This window comes from Balearica regulorum, chromosome 9 (genome assembly GCF_011004875.1).
Source record: "Balearica regulorum gibbericeps isolate bBalReg1 chromosome 9, bBalReg1.pri, whole genome shotgun sequence".
NCBI classification, from domain to species: domain Eukaryota; kingdom Metazoa; phylum Chordata; class Aves; order Gruiformes; family Gruidae; genus Balearica; species Balearica regulorum.
This window is the reverse complement of record NC_046192.1, coordinates 11,330,130-11,345,557: the sequence shown is the minus strand read 5'-3', so window position 1 is coordinate 11,345,557 and position 15,428 is coordinate 11,330,130. Positions and strand designations below refer to the sequence as shown.

General features: G+C 43.0%; 1 protein-coding gene across 2 annotated transcripts in view; it reads left to right on the top strand.

Annotated features, from left to right (window-relative positions):
* Nucleotides 1-3,982, top strand: part of PID1 (phosphotyrosine interaction domain containing 1) — an 88,299-nt gene extending 84,317 nt beyond the window's left edge. For both annotated transcript variants that reach the window (XM_075761074.1, XM_075761075.1), the window contains exon 3: nucleotides 2,001-3,982. In XM_075761074.1, coding sequence (XP_075617189.1) covers nucleotides 2,001-2,477 — 477 coding nt within the window. In that variant the 3' untranslated portion in view covers nucleotides 2,478-3,982. The remainder of the gene's footprint in view (nucleotides 1-2,000) is intronic.
* Nucleotides 3,983-15,428: the final 11,446 nt, after the last annotated feature.

The window sequence follows — 15,428 nt, the reverse complement described above, 5'->3', positions numbered from 1 at the left end:
GTCAGTGAAGTACTTCTGTTACTGCAGTGGGCTTTGAATCTAACCCCAAATGCCCGGATAATTTACAGAGTGCGTTAGTCTTTTGTTAGCTGGCTTGTGAGTATGAAATGGTGCTGAGCGAACCTTTGGAGAATATATTGAATGTGCAAATTTGCACACTGATCTTGATCTTTTTAAAGCAATATGACTGTGGATATATGTTGAAATACCCCCCAGTATGTTGCAGACAAATTCCTCTTTGGTCTCGTGTGTTCTGTTTGTATGTGTTTAGTTGGCACTATGAGCTCTGAGGTTTTCTTTTAAGTTATTCTACAGTACTTCAGGGAACTCATCTCTTGTCATTAATAAAATAAAATAAAGCAAAACACTGGTAGGTCTTGCCATGTTAACTGTTCTAGGTGTTGTGTTTCTCACTGTTCAAAAAAATATAAAGCTTTATAAGATCTAACATATTCCCAGTACAAAGCATGAATATTTATAGGCAAAGAATAAGACTTCCCATTTTGAAATGTCAGTGCTACGAAATTGCTTTTTTGGCAGGCGTGATTAAGCCACATGGACTTCCAATAATGTTTTGTAAGCTTTTTCTTAATTATGGCTTAATTTAGGTCTCTGAGTTTAACAAAACCTATGAAACTTGCAGCAAAATATTTTTCTTGTGGAAAATCTTGTTTGCATGGAATACAAATCCTGTATTCCTCGTGGGTATGATTTTTTGTAATGTGTTTAAATGTGGAAACTCCATATTTTTTCTTTGCATTTCTTAAAGCATATACAAAATAAAAATAGCTGATACTGTGTGTTTAATACAGGATTTTGAAGAAATTAGTTTGGAAAGTGCATGTGATTACTTCTTTTTTCTCCAAATGCCTTGAGTAAAATGCACATGAGGTTATAAGACATCAAGCAAGAGGCACGAGATTCTGTCTCAAGCAGTAACTGCTGCAAGAGACAAATTAGAGGCAATTGTGCTTTCATATAGTTGTTCTAAGATGCACCAGTCTGACAATAGCAATAAATAGAATAATCTGCATAATTGTATTTATGTAGTGTTGGTCTGTCTTTTCTAGAGAAAATCCTTTTTCCTAGATAAAATAACTTCAATTCAGCTATAAATGGAAGAACGCCTCTTTAGCAGCTGCACAGATTTAGGGGCATGTTTCTGCACAGGCTTAATACAGAATTTTGATACAGACCTGTCGGTGAATTTGATTTTTGGTGAACAAAATACAGTAAGGGCACTCAAGACACCTTGCTTTCCTGTGCAAATTGGATAACAGGACATTTACTCAGAAGAGCTAGACAGAAAAGCACAGAGATGATGTGATTAAACTAAGGTAGATTTATTACTAGATATTTCAACAGCATATTTTCTTAAATTGATGTGATAAATGTCTCAGCCCTGCTCAAAGATAGAGTTTTAAACAGCTTTGAGCTATTCCTGGCTTAATGCTTAAGTAGAAACAGCAGAAGTGGTGGAAAAACAAGATCATTTTGGAAAAAAACATTCCGTTTAAAATCCTCTGCCATGATCATGCTTTTCTGACCCCCTGCAGCCTTGCATTATCAAACTAGGAATGTCTCCATCTCTCTAATATTAATGTTTGAACTACGATACAAATAAATTTTCTGAATAAAGTAGAAAGAAAAAAAAAGTGGTTAGCATCACAGCTACCTGGGCCCTGCTCCGCTGGGTTGTTAATGTGAGCTTAGAGGTACAGTCCTGGGCTCTAAAGCCGGGCTTTCCAGGGGAGCTGAAGAGAGTGAAATCCCTTGAAACTCAGAGGCTGAACATTTTTAACATCTGGGTTTGAACGGTGAAGTCAGCATCTGAAAAAGCAAATATTTGGAAAAGAATTTGAAAACTGTTTTACTGAAGAAGATGGGGAAATTGGGGAGTTTGCTTTTATTTTCCAGGCAAAGGAGAGTTCCCTGGGATGGCAGAAAGCAATGCCAGAGTCTACTCTCTGTGCTTCACCTATCTTTGCTCTTCTTTGCAGGTTACGTATTTGGGTAAGGTTTCCACAACAGGGATGCAGTTTTTGTCAGGCTGCACAGAGAAACCAGTCATCGAATTATGGAAGAAGCACACGCTCGCCAGGGAGGATATTTACCCAGCTAACGCCCTTCTGGAAATTCGCCCTTTCCAAGTCTGGCTGCATCATCTGGACCTCAAAGGCGAGGCAACAGTCCACATGGATACCTTTCAGGTAGCACGTATAGCCTACTGCACTGCTGACCACAATGTCAGCCCAAACATCTTTGCTTGGGTCTATCGGGAGATCAACGATGACTTGTCCTACCAGATGGACTGCCATGCTGTAGAGTGTGAGAGCAAGCTGGAGGCCAAGAAGCTGGCCCATGCCATGATGGAGGCCTTTAAGAAGACTTTTCACAGCATGAAAAGCGATGGCCGGATCCACAGGAACAGCTCATCAGAGGAAGTGTCTCATGAATTTGAACCTGACGATGGCTGACTGAACTCATTCACGGTTCAGCAGAGGCAGAAATGGCCTAGGGAATGAGAGCTGATAGATGAATAAGCAACGATTGAAATTGGGGAATGAAAGGACTGCCAAACACTTGTCTGACCAGCTTTTTAAATCAAAAGAGCAATTCAGTACCTACAGATATGCATCATTAAAATAATTACGTTAAATTGAATTCTGCTGCTGTTGTAAAAGTGAGGAAAAAACCCCTCCCTCCCCCATCTCTCTCACCCACCCATCACTGTCCCTTTCTCATCTCTGTAGTTCAGGTGCATACCATGAAGTAGATTCATTCCTGTTTGTCTTACAAGACTGGTCAGGCAATTTTATTCCTTGCTCCTCTGGCATTCCTAGCTGGAGGCTTATGCACAAGAGCCAGTAGACCTGGAAAGCCCTAATGGTTCCTGAAGAATCTTTCTCCACGATGCATCACGAAAATCCTTCGACTGTACGTAGGCTAAGACAACCATACATAGCCTTTTAGACTAATGGCCTGGCATTCTGCAGTTAATTCACATTTCACAGATTAAAAAACAAAAGAAGATGCTCGTATGTACACATTATATCATATGCTATCCTTTATTTTATTAATTGTACCTGTTTTCTTAATATACCTGCTGCCACATCTTTCACCCAGCACCAGTAGTTGCAGTTTCAGACTATAAACTGCAGGATACCAAAAAGAGGTGGGCAAACAACACTCCGCGATGGCTGGGGGTACAGCAAGCCAGCACCACTATCTGCATTTTCCACCCCAATGTGCTCCGCAGGAGGGGGGCCCGCTGGTAAGACTTGAGGGACACTTGGGTCTGTCAGTGTTTGAACTGTGACTTCTCATCAACCTCAGGTCTGAAGGAATATGAGCATGGTAGCCTCAACTCTGTGTCACCAGTCTCCGCGTTGCTGGTCGAGTGGCGCTGCTGGGATGGAGCTGGTAGCGCCTCGTTGCACAGCCAGGGCTGTGTTACTGTAAAGATCAAAGGAAACGGCCCCTTAGGAGTCAGGTTTGAACATCTGTTCTGGTTGAGAAGCTCATGTTAAGATTCCCGTATCTTTCCTTGTTCACAGATATCCAGAGTCATGCCTTTCTTAAATGCAGATGTTTAATAAAACTCAAATAAAAGGAAAAAACTCGTTTCACTTGATATTTTTTAAGGCTGAGAGCAGATCAATAGTTTGGAAGTAATGCTGCTCCTTTATACAATTTTGTTCGTAATTATGGTAATGTTAGGGGCACTAGGGCACCTTACAGAAGCCTTAAAAGAAAGCTAATTGAAGCAGATAGCTCTATGTCTGTGTTTTGTGGGGCTATATGTTTGTATGTGAGAGTATATGTCTTGAGTCCAGTGTTAAAGCATGAAGATTGAGCATGGAGACATATTGAGGAGGGCCCACACCTCTTGAAAATATGCTTTTTGCTTTACAATGTATGTAAACTATTCTCCGGCATAAATGCATTCATACTTCAATTAAAAAAAATGTTTTGAGTTAAACCTTGGGAGTTTTAAGCTGTCTTTCCAATGCAAACTCTGTGGTTTTATGTGTGTGGGTTCTGTGTTCATTTCATTTAGTGGAATGAAAATGTTAATTTATTTCCATTTAGTATTACATCAGTCTTCATGGAAATTACCTTTAATATGTTTAAATTATTTTCTTTTAAATATTTAGGTAAATTATTGCCATGAGTGGGTTTTTTTTTTTTAACTTTGCTGTGTGTGGACAACGTTCATTTGGAAGTGGAGGGTTATGTATGAGCTATATGCTGGTCAAAAAAAAAAAAAAGAAAAAATGTCCTGCCATGTGTAACCTGTCTTTTTGACTAAAGACAAAATTAGGCAAAACTTTCTTCAACTTTTGACAAATTATTTTCTTTTGCTCAGAGCTGTAATCATGTGTTAGTTTCTTTGTGTGTTTGGATGCTCTGCTGCCAAAGCTGCCGTGGCTCAGCGTGCGAATTCCCGTTTCATCCTCCAGCCAGATGTCCCTGCTGACAGTGGAGAGGTTTGACTGCGAGTCCCAGCTCTTAACCAAGGGCTGCTCGAGTGTGGGAGGGGGAGAAGGATGACACCAGCCATCCTCACACCCAGGAGCTGAGATGCCTCCTGCCTGCCCTACAGAGGACTACGGCAGATGATTTGGGTTTGGGATTTCCGCTGGGGCCAAATACTTGAAGCGTGGGGTGTGTTCCTGCTGTGGGGGTGAGTGTGATTCTTCTGGCGGGCACAGCCTGCCCGTCTCACCGAGCAGGCTGGGCCAGAGCACAACTACACAGAAATACTGTCACCATTTTATTTTCAATCATGGTCTTTCCTCTAACAGTTTGGGGTCTGCTGAAAATACCCTGTCTCCTTAAGTCACTTGCAGGTGTGGGTTATGCAAAGAGTACCTTTGCTGGGATTTTTTTTTTTTAAGAACACTGAACTTCTGTGAACAGTGCTGGCTTCATTTGGAAGCCACACACAGAAACCGTAGGCGGAAATGCAAAGGATTGCTCCAGTGTGCCTTTACTCTACACTCTGAAGTGGCATCCTGCTGCTCCCCTTCCTTGTCAGGTCTGGGACTGGCAGCATCTGCTGGGCTGTGGTGTTACTCCCCCTCCGTAGCCCACACGCACATGGTGTTACACTCCTGGATTATTCCTGGGTAATTTTCAGCTGTTTCATCTGCAGATCATTGTCTGCAGTGATGCTCCGTGTCAGGACATGGTATCATGCATTGACGTTAGCAGCACCATGATGCACTCACTCAGTGATGGGGATGCAGGTTCCGTGGTTGTGGTTTTGGATTGTCGTATTTCATGGTTTGGTGTCAGAGAAATCGATGCTTTTGGGAACACAGGGCTTGCCCGTTTGCTAGTTGCTTATGTGTGTTTGAAAATTTGTTCCTGGGTGCCAATGAGGACCCGTTACACTTGGCAGACGGCAAGGTGGCTGCCGTGTGTGCGACCCTCGCTGACCTTGCACTGATATACAGTGGGTTGGGGAGTTCTCACAAATTTGATATTGTGGCCTCTGTGACAATTCCTCAGCATTTGGAGGCTGTGGATTACATGGGAATTCTGAATGATTAAAATGCAAAGAAGAAAATTTTAGTCCTTGTGATTAAATCAGACCCTTTGAAACACAAACCCGCTATTTTCTCAGGGTTCAAACATGCAAGGGAACATGAGGAAATGTGTGAACTCCCGTTTGTCTTAGAAAACATGAGATTTGAAAAATAATCAGTATCATGAGTTTGGATCCTTAGATAATTTGGATTTCTGGCCAAATCCCTCTGCGTTATCAATACCAAATGTGTGATGCCATTTGCATGAAGGAGAAAAGCTTTTACTCCTAAATTGTGAGCATATCAGTTATCATTGAATATCAGTTGCCAATAGATACCGGAATGAAACATCAAGTTAAACTTTTCCTTCATTTAATCTGTTGGAAAAGAAAAATCATCATAAAGTTTCCATCAGAAGTCCCTTCCAGTTGGCTAAAGGCTTTGCTTTTCAACTACAAAGAGCCCAGTTTTGGATCTCACTGCATCCCGCTGTGGCTTGACGAGTTCCTTCGGCATCAGCCAGGAAAACACGTAAGGGATTTCTTTCCTTCTTCTGTTTGTATGGGAGAGTAAGAAAAGGGTCAAATATCTAAGTGTATTATTAGCCCTGCAGAAAAATTAGAGGCCATTTAGGTCATTACACCTCAACATCAATATGCAACATCACTGGTGTTTTGTCAAGGTGATTTTTCATAATTTTTCTAACTACCTTAACAGAAAAGAAGGTAAGTGTTATTCTACAGAGAGTAAGTTTGCCCAGTTTTCAAGCTGTGAAGTCTAAATATCTTCTGTTCATACCAACTCTTCTGTGGAGCTGCGAGTGAATGATTGTAGCTCAGGAGCAGTTGTACTATGGGGAGAGCAACACACTGCACTGGTGAGCACAAATTGCTTGAGAATTGCTTAGATGTGTATAGGATTTTTTGCCTGTGGGGAAGGAGGAAAGCAGAGAGTCATTTCTTTCATGTTTTAAACTCAGAGGCCCCTAAGAACAGCTTAATGTTTTGTTTTGCTTAAAAAAACCACCACCCGAAACCCAACCAACCAAAAAAAAATACCCCTCTGCAGCTGGTTCCACTCCCTAACTTTCCAGTAGCAAGTGGCTTCATTTTTACAGGAAAAAGCAGTTGGATGTTGCCAATGAATTGCATTTAATTTTCCTAAAATCTGCAAATAAATGCCATGTGACTGAGAAGCCTTTGATACAGAGGCAACCCCATATCAGTCTCTTAGAAAACTTTACATATACGTGTTATCCTTGGAAGCTTTGAGACTTCAATATCCATGTATTCAGTGAATTTCATTTGAATTATAAGGTTCTCTATGTGTTTGTATGCATATATATATGTACACATGTACACACACATATCTTGAAATGTGATGCTTGTTAATATTTTCTGTATGATGGACATATGTAATGGGAGGTAGCTGTATGTGTGAAGGCAATCTTGCATGTTAGTGTTGAGATAAATGGTTTACTTCTTAAAAAGTCCTTTTTCTTTAGTGGGAAGCAAATTAAATTGTCTGTCTACATGCAAAGTTTGATATGCTATATGCATTATTTACCATTTACCACTAGAGCTGTCTCGCTCCATGCCCAATTAGCTGCTGTAAGAATGATGTATGACTGGGCTCGTTTTTCCCTGTGGCAGTGAATTACTAATTCGTGTATAATTGGGAAGTGATAGCTTAAATGTATGGTTGTTATCCTGTTGACTAGAGTGTTCAGTCTGCCAAGAGTTTGCAGTCAGAGAATATCTCCTTTTGTGAAAATAGGAACATTCATTATACCTTTTTTCTAATGTAATTTTAAACAGATACAGGGTGTTTTTTTAAAAAAGTTCCTTTATTGTTAAAGTCCATTAAAGTGCATCCTTCCTTTTTTTTTTTTTTTTTTTTTTTTTTGTACAATTGATCATCGTTGGCTGCTTTTACCCGCTGCCCCAAGGATCTTTCATCTCCAGGACGTGACTTCCACGCTGCCCTGGGGCCAGGCTGGGGGAAAGCAGGGCTGGTCCCCCCAGCCCCAGCAGGGACATGGGCCAGATGCTCCTGTCCCTGTGGCTGCAGCCGCAGGGTCTGCCTGCCTGCGCCAGGAGAGCTCGTCTCCGGAGGCTGGCCTGGGGTAGGAGTCCCTGTGTAGCTGCAGGAGGCTGTAAGAAAGTTGGGTCAGGCTGTTGGTTTGAATTTTTATCGCTAAGTTGCACAGGCTGAGCTTGAAGTTTGGGAAGACTTCTCTTGTACGGCAGTAATTCATTGTAAGTGCCGTGGCAATTTCTTCAGTTAGGATTGTAATTAATTTTGATCAGGGCTGTTAAGGCAGATACAGTGATTTATTGAAAATAGTTGTATGTTTGGAGAGATGTTATCCTGTCTTCTGTGGTGCCTTCTCTGAAAAGTGTTGTGAAATATGTTGGAAGCACAGACATGGTGCACGTGCTGGCCATGTGCTGCAAATGGGATTAAAGCTGCAGGCTGTTAAAGCTGCATGGGGAGTGGAAGGGCACCACCAGGGAAGCATGTATCTATGGGATAAGGGAGATGCTAGGCTGAGATTTTTGGTGTCTGAGCATGAACCGGATGTGTGAAAATCTGGGTAGTTCATTGTTCTTTGAAGGGCTTCCCCAAACTGAACTGTTCAGTGAAGATTGAGAAGTGAGGATAAGCTGTTGGAGATTTTTCAGGGATCAGTTCAGCAGAGACGCCCAGTACAGTTGAGTGGTAGGAAAGTCTAATGAGTAAATGTGACGTGCTCAGCTTCCATGGCGGCGACTGGGTTACTGATGCTCTGGTATGGCCAGTGCCTGGAAGTGGTGGGTTGGACTCCTGCCCAGTGCAAAAAACCCCAAACTTCACAGGGTGCGTGAGCAGCTGCAGCAAGTTGTGGCGTTCTGGTGGGACGTGCCCACGGCAGGGTGCTCGGTGGGCTCCTCAGGTGGCATCATCTCTGTCCTCCTTTTCCGTGATTTCAAATAGTTACGTACCTGATTTACCCTGCTGAAAGAGGAGCTTCAAATCATGTATCTCAGCACAAGGTGTGGGTTGCTACAAGCTCTTTTCAGAAAAGGTGGAAGTGAGAAGGTAGATTTCTAATGTACATCTGAGGAAGCATTAAAAATACTTGGAGTAACAGCCTCTCTCTACTGAGCAGGTCCTGGCAGGGCATTTGAAGATAATCCTAACGCTGTGTTGACAGCCTAAGGAGACGAAGCCCGAGCCTGGCACAGGAACATTTTGGCAATAGATTGTGTAGGCAATAGACGTGATTTCCAGTTATTGCTAGGAAGATGGAGGGGATGTCTGGGGGGTGTTTGTTTTGCATTTTTTAATGCCTGTGGTGGAAGGTTTATATGAAAAGGCAGTTAATGTTTTCTCGTCAGGAGAAAACTGCTCATGTATTAATGTGGTGAGTTTACGTTGGCAAGGTGAAAACACCTATTGAAAACATGCTGTTAGAAGTAGCCCCGCTCTGATGGCGGAGGAGCGCCTTTTTACTGTGCACCTTGCGTGGTACGGAATCCATGCATCCCTTCACGAGGGGGCTTTGTCTCTCTCAACCTCCACCATCAGAGTGGGAAGACAGTACTAGATAACTTTTATCAATTATGCTTTAATTTGCATTGTGTTACAGTCTCTGTTATTTTCCTGGAAATTGTACTGCTCTTGGAAAGAGAGGAAACATTATAATCCTATGCATAATGCATAATGTGGCTGGTATGTTTTTCTGTGGGCAGTATAGATTTTCTGAGAACAACTGGCAGGAGTGGATTTCATTCTTAGAAAGCGAGTCATTTTTCAAAGTTGATATGGGCCACATGCATGTGAAAAAGTAACTTATTGCTATCTCAAATTAGTTACCTCTCATTTAGAGATAGTAGGAATAGTTTTCAGACATAATTACTGAGGATATAATTAATCAAGGTTTTCTTGCACCGTTGGGTTAAATTGTTGTGGCTGAGCGCTTAGTACCCTGCCGGTGCTCCCTGGCTCGGTCTCATCTTTAATGGATTCCAGATCTGACGGGTTCAAGTAACAACAGCTTTTCCAGGTCCCAAGACGATAATGAAATACGCAGAGGAACTTCAAAGGAAACTCCTCTAGAAAGGAAAAATGAGGTTAAATGATGATATAGTCAACTGTGGGATATTTTTATATCCATAAAGGATGTTGGCCTATCCAAACGCAGAAACAGGTGAAATCTGAAACTGCCCTTGACTAATAGACCGTGCTTCACATCTACCCAGGCTCTCCTAAATGGTTGGGACCTGATTCTCTCCAGGGTTTCCAGGTGAATTTCTTTGTGCTTTTTGAGTCGGGTCTGGCCACACAAAGGAGTTTGCATCTCCCTTCCCAGTTTCTAATCGCTGCTGTTCAGTAGCAAAGGAACGGCCCGGGACGAGCTGGAGCCAGGGCTGCTGTGAGAGGAGCTGAGTAACCCCCCGCGCTCTGCCGCGGCTCGGCCGTCCTGCTTCGCCTGTCCTTGGTGTCCCCGGGAGGAGGTCACTGTCACTTCCAATGAACCCTGCTCTGCTCCCTGGGCCATCGCAGTGTCTTCAGCAGGTAGCGTGCTCTGATTAAATTTGTGTGACCTGTCAGAAAAATACATCTTTTCCTGCCAGTGTTGTGGAAGTGTTTATATGGCAACGCATTCATCTGTGGGGGGAAAGGCCACAGTCTCCTTCCTGCTGTTTGCAGAAAGATGACCAACAATAATTGCCTAGCGCTTGCTAATTGACTCATTACAGGTCATCGCTGGTGTGCACTCAGTCGGGGAACTGGGGCTGTACTGCCTCAGGTGATTAAAGTCTTGATGTCAGGCTGGTGGCGTGGGACAGGACTGGTGGTCCCAGCTGGTGCACGTGTCTCCAGGACAGCAGCCACCGGTGGGACACGGGAAGGCATGTGGGGCCAGGATGGCCGCGGCGTCGCTGGCTGCGGGGTGCTCTCGCAGCTTGGCTGAGCCCTGGGCCAGGGTGCCCGGCAGGCTTCGCAGGATGAAGCGATGCTGAACTGTGCTGAGCTTTCCTAAGCTGGCACGGTCTCGTGCAGCAGGTCGCCGCATTCCCTGTGCCTTACTTACAGAAATCCTAATTTATGCCATTAGAAATGTTAAGAACAAAGAGTTTCAGCGTGGTTCACGTTTTGCCTGTGCGCTGCAGTGGGTCTGAGCTAATTCATCAGCAGCGGTTTGTTCTGCTTGAAATCCTGGAGAACGGCTTCTCTCCTGAGGTATTTCTTCCGACTTAATTGCCAAGTTTTAGTGAAATATGAGGTTCGTTGTTGTCTGCTGGAGCACTGGGGATTCTGTTTTGTTGGCACATTTTTCATGACCTCGTGTCAGCAGCATAACTAGGCTATGAGATAATTTGTATGCTTTAGATGAGCAGCTGTATGCGTCTTAGCCGGAGAGAGAAGTAAGTGGGATCAGTCCAGCTGAGTTAATTAGGTAAAGCAGAGAAGTAACTCTCATCTTGTAGATTAAATGATGTCAGACCATGCAAGGCATATGTAACTTTCATGCAGGTGGAAATCAAAATGGTCTGACCAAGATCTAATAAAAATGAGAGAAACAATAGTTTTAAATGTGGAAAAAAATCTATAGCCATTTAACAGCTGAAAAGGAAAAATGGACTTATTTCCCTGTCATGCTGTGCTGGTTTTGGCTGGTGTAGAGTAATTTTCTTCAAGGTAGATAGTAAGGGGCTATGCTTGGGATTTGTGCTGAGAACAGCGCTGATAACACAGGGATGTTTTCGTTACTGCTGAGCGGTGCTTACACAGCACCAAGGCCTTTTCTGCTCCTCACCCCACCAGCGAGGATGCTGGGGGTACACAAGAAGTTGGGAGGGGACACAGCTGGGACAGCTGACCCAGCTGACCAAAGAGATATTCCATACTATATGACATCATGCTCAGCATATAAAGCTGGGAGAAGAAGGAAGGGGGGAACGTTTGGAGTGATGACGTTTGTCTTCCCAAGTCACCGTTACACATGATGGAGCCTTGCTTACCTGCAAATGGCTGAACACCTGCCTGCTGATGGGACGTGGTGAATGAATTCCTTGTTTTGCTTTGCTTGCGTGCATGGGTTTTGCTTTACCTATTAAACTGTCTTTATCTCTACCCATGAGTTTTCTCGCTTTTACTCTTTCGATTCTCTCCCCCATCCTGCCAGGGAGGAGTGAACGAGCGGCTGCGTGGGGCTCAGTTGCCGGGTGGGGTAGAACCATGACACACGCTTTGGTTCTGCAATGGCTTTCCCCTCATTTCCTATTTAAACAGTTGTGGGGTTGCAAGGAAGGAGGACCGCTCTGCAAGCACTGTTCCTTGTCCTTGTGCTGTTGCAGGTGTCACACAGTTATCACAGGCTTTTGGGAAAGATTAAATTTACTGAAATTCTGTTGGCCACAGGGATGAGGGTTAAATAGTATAGGAAAAACAGAAGCAGCAGACTTGTAACGGTGTCTTGTAAGACCTAAACTGTGTGAGCTGCTTTGAGAAAGAGTGAAGGACAGATTCTGCACTGGCTTTTGCCCTGCATAAACCTCGCTGCGTGGGAGGTAAGTGATGCTTCAGCAGGAGACCTGGTCTCTGAGATGTCACCCTGAGGAGACAATGGTTAGACATTAGCTCTGTGCTGATAGTCACAGCATGTTTCTTCTGTATTTCTGATAAAACTCAGTGTATTGAGTGTGTTTTCAGTGTGTAATATTTGGGTGGAGGAGTCTCAGCTGTCTTTTGGAAATCTGGGAGTTACCTTGAGGAAAATGATTTAGGGCTATTTAGTATTTGTAGTTTGGAGAAGCAGCAAAAGCCTGTTATTAAACTTGCTTTTATTGAGTTTTATTGAGCCACAATATCTGTCATCCTGGGCATCCTTGACAGCTTACATGGTTTGGGTGCTTTCTGTGGAGAAGGATGAAAAATACAAGAAAAAAGCCCCTGTAGTTTATTATAACAATGCAATTATCATAATTTGTAGTGTGTGATGAGGTGTCACCTTGTCATCTCTTTCTGCTGCATGTTCCCAGGGAATATCAACGTGCTGGGGGGCCGTCCCCCCATCCACCAGCCAGAGATGATGCGATCGGAGGTGGCTCCACTGTCAAAACTAAGCCATGCCTGTAATACTAAGCCATGGTATGGGTAAACGTGAGTGTAAAAACTAGGTGGGAGACTTGTAGAAAAACCTTACCTTGGCGCCTACCACCCTGTCGTTGCTTTAGCATGTCATTACCTGCTGGGGATTTACACGGGATTGCAACATCATGAACATTTTTAAACCAAGCAGGGATTACAAGATTTTGTCCAACACAGTAATAAATGAACATCCAGTAGTAGAGAGCGTATGTCAGGAAAAAAAACAGCAGAACTTAAAGGTTCCATTCCTCAAAATCTCATTACCCTATTCTCATTTGTTGGTACCTGTTTCTAAATTCAAGGAGTCCCACAGTGAAGTGGCAAGATAGAAAATATCATGATGCAAGCAAGAGAAAATGAGTTAATGAGTGCTGTGTGTTCTACATCCCATAATTTTATCAGTAAGCTCTCCGACTTCTAGAAATTACTCTGAAATTGGCAGCCCAGACTTAATATCTTCTACCATTTTGCCATCATATGCAATTTTAGTTCTCAAGTGACTCCACTTTTAAACTCCCAGTGATTTAAACAGCTGCGTTGTGCAAAGGCTGGAGTGAGGATGTGCTTTTGTAATCAAGCAGCCCAACTCTAAATTTTATGGCATGATGGTTACTGTGCCATTCAAACTATGCCCCGTTACACAGAAGTGCATTCCTTTGATTTTACCAAAGAGACCATAAATGTAACAAAAAGCATAGCTGGAAAACATGATTTCATGCCTGGATTTTTCAGCTCCTTGCTACTGCAAAGAATAAATGAAGTGGTCTCTGAAAGGGGCATATCTTTGCAGTGAATTATGTTTGTATTATTTGTATGGCTAGCAGAGCTCATCATTAAGCTTACCAGAAAATATATGCCTGTTACAACGTTTAGAAAAACAAGGAATTCAGTTTTCAAATCAAAAGAATAAAAATGAAACTTCCTATTTCAGTAGTTTAATATGGTGGAGGCTCAGGGTGTGAGGGGAGGAAGTGGTTATGCTTGATATAAAAATGTAAAAGATGTTCCATAAATGCATAAATAAAATTAATCATCAGCAGTCATATGCTTGGCAAACTATAGGGCTTATTTGCCTTAAAATTTCCTACTGTATCCTTTCCCCTCAAGGTGATGTAATGTTTTCATCTCTGAAAACTTAGTTTCAAGAAAGATTTGGCTCTGAAATGGAAATGTGCTTTTGATTCAACATTAGGTCTTAGCAGACAGTACTTTTCAGTCCCATTTGTTTGATCACTGCAGCCTTTCTTCAAAATAGTCCCGGTGTGTGTTGCCAGCCACGATTGGCAGTACATAGCCTGTGCGGTCTCTGTCGGTAATACTAAAGCTTAACCAGGTTTAGTTCACCACCAACATGAAATACTGAATAAATGCAATCGAAATTTCAAAATTAAAAATGAATAGCTATGCCATCTGGCATTAGTGAAGCAAAAAAATAAAACAGCATGCACAGGTACAATAATTGAGAATTTAATTTGGGTAATTAAGTTTTATACATAATAAAATTTTATAGCAAACATTTAAAATGCTCCTAAAAATATAAGGGCTTATTTGCTCAATGTTTTATAGAAAGGTACTTATTACAAATAGATCTGGTGGGTAATTTTGCACTGTGAGTTTTTATGTAAAGTATTGACTTACATGAAAGCCCAAGTGCAAGCCATTGGCAAGTGATTTCAGCTGGCGTTGGATTAGATCCAGTGGGGCAAAGGGCAAGCTTCATGCCAGCTTTAAAAATGTAATTGCTCTCTTGCAAACCTCAAATCAAATGTTTTTCCTTGCCAACTTTGATGATAGGTTGGTGGGGTTTTTTAATGTCCAAAAGTCGGTATTACTTTCCCTCCTGTCTCTCCCCTTCCCAACCTCATCTTGCTTGGTACTTCCCTGAGCGGTGAACCTGGTGTCCGGGCACGTTACAGCAGCTTTTGCAACAGCCGAAGGCAAACCAGCACTGAGCCGGCTCCTGCCCCTGTCCCACCAACGCTGCCGTCCTTGGGACCGTCGGCAGTCAGCAATCCTCCCTGCCACTGCTGCGCCGTCTTGCCGGGGGCAGGTTGGATGCTGTTGGTGACAAAAGGGAGATGATGGAGAGATGAGACCTGGCTGAGGTTGTGGTCAGATGGACCAGTGGGGCTGCAGAGGGACAGGGTTAAAGGCTCCTTGCAGCTCTCCATCCCCATGTCCTTCTCAAAACATCTTCGGGTGGGCTGCTGGCAGTCCCAGTATCAAAGGACCTTTGCTAAGGTCAGAATAAAGGTTTAATTGGGTTAGTCCCACCTCTGATTTTCAGTGCTTGGGTTGATAGCCCATGGGCCCCACTGAAAGTGTGTGAATAAATGGGCTTCAAGGCACTGGATTTTGGACGTTGTCAGAGATAAGGTAATAACAATTATGCTGGGCTGCAGATTAATGCCTTTAGAAATGTTGATATAGTGGTAGCAATTTGCTAAATTGTTTATGGGTTAACCACATCTTCAAGGCTCAGTGTGCTGTGCTTCACCATCAGCTCACTCCAGAGTATCAGGAATTCTTGTCTGGAAGCAGCTCAGAGGCGCCAGGCATGGGCAGGATAATGCCAGTAGAAAACCCAAGGCAAATTGTCCCATTTTACATTTATGTGGGTAAGCAGCCAAAAATTCTTGTGTGCGCTTCAAGGGTAGCAAATACTATTTTTTCTCAGATGTAAATGTAAGAAGACACAGTAAAATGTAATATGAGTCCCTTCAGTAACTGGGAATTACCATACCAGGCAGAGCA